The sequence below is a fragment of the Acanthisitta chloris genome, unplaced genomic scaffold, assembly GCF_000695815.1.
Source record: "Acanthisitta chloris isolate BGI_N310 unplaced genomic scaffold, ASM69581v1 scaffold16669, whole genome shotgun sequence".
Taxonomy (NCBI): domain Eukaryota; kingdom Metazoa; phylum Chordata; class Aves; order Passeriformes; family Acanthisittidae; genus Acanthisitta; species Acanthisitta chloris.
In genome coordinates, this window is record NW_008690994.1 from 1 (window position 1) to 4922 (window position 4922).

Sequence of the window (4922 nt, forward strand, 5' to 3'; positions counted from 1 at the left end):
GGAGAGCAGGGCCCATCACGTGTAACGTGGAGTTCCTTGGGAAGACAGACGCCATCACTCCAGATGTCCCCCCTTCCTCCTCCTTCCTCCCACCTTATATACTGAGCATGATGTCATATGGTATGAAATATCCCTTTGGTCAGTTTGGGTCACCTGTCCCAGCTGTGTCTCCTCCCAGTCTCCCATGCATCCCCAACTTCCTTGCCAGCATGGCAGTACGGAAAGCAGCAAAGGCCTTGACTCTGTGTAAGCTCTGCTCAGCAATAACAAAAACATCTCTGCATTATCAACTCTGTGTTCAGCACAAAACCCAAACATAGCCTCATACTAGCCTCTATGAAGAAAGTTAACTCTACTCCAGCTCAAACCAGCACACAGACCTAGTGCCAAATGACAGGACTATACTGAAGTAACCAGTAGATTAAAACTGTTTTATAGTAGCAACAGTAGTTCTTCAGGTCAAAATGCAGTCTTGCTTTGAGTGAAAATTAAGTGTAAATGACAGAAGAATTAAAATATGGAACATTACTGAAATATGTTGATTGTGTTACATTTGAAAAAGAAAGGTTTTTTTAGGAGGTGGCAACAGGAAGAAATGGGGTTGAGTTGAAGTTTGTTTAACATGAGGATTCTTTGTCATTGTGCTGTAGCCAGCTGATAACACAGGTATATTAGCCACAGCAGTTTAGAAAACTGGAGCATACTGTATTGCATATTATTAACAGAATGACTGGTAAAAGACATGGCAAGTTTTGAAGTATCTATTTGTATAAGGGCATAATTAAACAGTATTGCAGGTAGTTAGAGATAATTTACATTCTTTATACTATATGATAATAAATAATTGCACATGTTTCTTTTCATAGTAATTTTGGGGGTTATTTCTAATGAATCTATGTAGATACCAGATTAAAATTTATTCTTCAAGAAGGAAGAGGAATTTTTGGTATTTAAACAAAAATAACACATTAATTATATTTTAATATTAAAACTACATCTTTTTTTAAAGAGTGGGAAACAGCGAGAAGCTCAGAAGCTGCTAAAGAAAATACTCAAACTACACAGAGTGCTGCAGTTGATAAGAGTACCGTAATTACGACACAGACAGAAGCTTACACACAACCAGTCACTATGCTGCAGGTTGGTATTGGTCTGAGTTTGCAAAACCCCCCAGAGCTGGAGGACAAACGTTTTATTCAATACAGGTGAACTTCAATGCTGAGTCAAAGTGCTTATGTATTTTTTATCTAAGTCCTGCACCCATTAGTGTTTATCTCTTAAACATTTTAGAGTAAGATTGGTTGCCATGGTTAAGCATATTTATTTTCATGCGGTTGCTTAGTACAAAAGTTTTTGTATTTATATTATTAATGTTTTGTCTTTCATAACATGTATAGACATTTCTAGTGCTTCAACTGATGTAAAATTACTATGAATGTTAATATATTTGCTTGCATTGAATTCTGAGCTTTTCTCTTTTCACAAAAATTGTCTTCAGTCTTATTTCAAGTGTCTCCTAGTGTATACTATGATCAGTATATATATCTAAATAGGCATGTACATATGGCATTTATTCTGCTGCTTATTACTTGTAAATATGCTGCACTGTATAAAAACATGTAGCTCAAACATAAGTTTGAGAAATATTAAATAATTATCAGGATTTCATCAGGATTATTAGCCTTATAATTATATGCACTGAACTCAGCTTTCCAGTGCTGTTCTAAAATAACATATTTTTTTTCCAATGAGAGCAGAATCACTGTTTTCTAACTGCTCTCAAATTGCCACACTGTCTACATTTTCCTTCCTTTCCTCTCTCTCTACCTTTCTGCATTCACCCCTCTCCCATAGGTAAATTTTTATTTTTGAGTAAGTATAGTGTTTAACTATGTATTTTTCTGGTCCTCTGAGAATAAAGACTAGGATTCTTGCAGTGTCCTTGCTTGGCTGTAGTGTAGGTACCATTGCAGAATGCAATGTTAATTCTTCAGGGTGTTCAGAATATATACAAACCTTTGGTAGTGCTTAACATGAATTGCTGTTGAATCAGTTTGTCCTTTTTTAATGTCCTTGAATACTGTTAGGTATTGAAGTTGGTTGTTTTTTCTTTCCATGAAAAAAGATTCCAGTAGCTCCAGCTGTGCCTGCTGTTAGCTTGGTTCCTCCTGCATTTCCTGTCACAATGTCTGTGCCTCCTCCTGGTTATAGCCCAATTCCTCCTCCACCCTTCTTGAGAGCGAGTTTCAACCCTTCACAGCCACCTCCAGGTAAGTTAGCAAAATTGAAATTGAGAATGTAATGAGCATATGCAGTTCATGTGCCTCTACGTACATCATAGCTTTCCATCAGCTGCTGGTTACTGTTTGAACAAGTTGACTTTAAATTTCATGGTAGATTGAAATTACTTATGTCTAATTTGGTTTTATTTTTACCAGTGTATTCTGTTGAGAATAGGAATCAGCAGAAATTTGTTAAACTTTACTGAAAATTAAAATGTAAAAATCATTAAAATTCATCTCCTTGCATTTGAAATTCATCATTTTCTTCTTTGGCTGTTACTGGCAGAAATCACTTTTGAAGATGCATATGCAGATCATCTTGTAGTAAAGATGGGGCTGTTTTTGAAAACAATAACCACTGTTGCCTCTTCCCATTAATTTGTTGTTTGCTAGTCTTCAGTGGTGCAACTTTTCAGTATAAATAATGTAAGCAATATTTTACTGCAAAAATGTATTTGCTTCCTGTGTAATTATTTGGCATTTTTTTCCATATAGGCTATATGCCTCCCCCAGTTCCACCTGTGGTTCCACCACCTGTTGTCCCACCACCTGTTGTCCCACCAGTTGTTCCAACACGTAAGTGTTTGTTTATATGTTATGAAATGTTTAGTTGTTTGATAGACGCTGTTATTTATTCAAAAGCAAATTAATCCTGCATAATGGAAAATAGCAACACAGAAATTTTTATTTAGCTGGTTTAAGCAGGCATTGAGAAAAGATGTACAGAGCTTTTGAAGTTGACGGAAAAAAATATACCTAACGTGAAAAAAGTAGTGGCAAGTTGTTTATTATTTGTATGCATAGTTCAGTATTTGAACCTCTCTAAGAGATGTATCTGTTACAGGAGCTATTTGTTGTTCGTCACTGAATAATTTATTTTTGTTTAGCATTCTAACTAATGTTTAAAAATATGTTAGAATACTGGTTGCTTAGGTTGCCTGTGGCTCATGATCTCTACCACAAAAACCCTTGAACATTACATTGCTGATTGAGGATAATAAATTATTATCAGAAATGTAACACTTAAGGTGATTATTTCCACTTATTTTGGTTTATCAGCCTGACCTCTGCCAAACTAATCTTGAAGGCTTGAATATATAATTACTGTGATACACTTCTGTTATTTCTCTACAGCTTTAGTACAGCCTCCATTACCAATTGCACAAGAGACGATGAAGGATGTTCCTTTTACTAGCCTTGTTCTACCAGTTGGCACAGTTACTAGCAATCTAGCTACTCCAACATTGTCTGCTGGAAGTGTTTTTAATCCTCTGCCAATCAGCAAACCAGAATCAGATGAAAAAGGATCACATCTTACAGACCTTCAGATCTCTTCCAATGAAAACAGTAGATCTGGTAAGAAACATCTTAATTGTCTGATATGATCACATACAGGAAGCATCATACTTTGAGAGATGTTTTTGCAAATCGTAGTCCATTGCACTAATAGCCACAGAATAGGAAGTTTTAGGCTGGGTAGGGTATCATTCTGAATTTAATTTGGAGAAGTGGTGGGAACCATCTTTGCCATCATCTAATCATTCATCTCTAGCAGCTTATGCTCAGGGAAGTTTTCTTCATAGTCTTCAGAAGTAAAGCCAAGACTGGGAACCCGTTAGAAAACTTAAAAGTGCAGTCTTATTAGACAAGTGGCAATGGAAAGGAGCAGGAGAGTAGGATCATATGATATTTATAGAATTGCATCAAAGATTTTAATATTTTCATTGCATAAATTGGATGATAGCTATGGGGTTTGTCAGTTTTAAGCTGCTATACCTTCTCTACTACGTGGAGACATTAATTTCTTTAGCATAGTGTCTGTGTATCATCAGTGTGATTAAAATAATGTATGTTCATCATAGAAACTGAAACAAACCTTGTCAGCAGTATCATCATTCCATGAATTAACTGAACATGTATTAAGCTGCATTTTGTTTTGAATGCTGTGTGTTGCACTGGTATTTTCTGTTAACTGTTCTTCTTGTTACTGCATTTTAGTGCAAAATGATGTCTCAAGTAGCTCTGGGCTTGTTGGAGGAGTGCAGCCACCCAGTGTCTCAAGCAATTCTGGGCTTACTGGAGAAGGGCAGCCACCCACTGTCTCAAGTAGCTCTGGACTTGCAGGGGGAGTACAGCCGCCCAGTGTTTCAAGCAGCTCTGGACTTGGAGGAGGAGTGCAGCCACCAGCTGTTTCCAGCAGTTCTGGTCTTGCAGGAGGAGTGCAGCTTCCTGCTGTTTCCAGTAGCTCTTCTCTTGCTGGCGGGGTTCAGCCAACTAACGTCTCAAGTAGCTCTGGACTTATGGCTGGAGTGCAACCACCAAATGTCTCAAGTAGCTCAGGGCTTCTAGCTGGAGTGCATCCACCCAGTGTCTCAAGCAGCCCTGGCCTTCTGACAGGAATGCAGCCACCCAGTGTCTCAAGCAGCTCAGGAGTTCTGGCAGGAGTACAACCACCAAGTGTTTCAAGCAACTCTGGGCTTCTCATGATGCCACCACCCAATGTTTCAAGTAGTTCTGGACTTATGGGAGTGCCACCACCAAATATTTCAAGTAGTTCTGGACTTCTGGCAATGCAGCATCCAGCTGCAGTTCAAAATATGCCTCATTTAAATATTAGTAGTCAAAGGATGCCAGGAATGC

The 4922-nt window shown here is 37.9% G+C and overlaps 1 protein-coding gene across 1 annotated transcript in view; it reads left to right on the top strand.

The window, feature by feature from the left end:
• Positions 1 to 1009: 1009 nt before the first annotated feature.
• The window catches only part of SCAF8 (SR-related CTD-associated factor 8), a gene marked incomplete at its 5' end in the record, with an annotated part of 5649 nt that continues 1736 nt past the window's right edge, over positions 1010 to 4922 (top strand). Inside the window, 5 exons of the mRNA XM_009082070.1 lie at positions 1010 to 1140; positions 2126 to 2270; positions 2778 to 2858; positions 3417 to 3638; positions 4281 to 4922. Coding sequence (XP_009080318.1) covers positions 1010 to 1140; positions 2126 to 2270; positions 2778 to 2858; positions 3417 to 3638; positions 4281 to 4922 — 1221 coding nt within the window. The remainder of the gene's footprint in view (positions 1141 to 2125; positions 2271 to 2777; positions 2859 to 3416; positions 3639 to 4280) is intronic.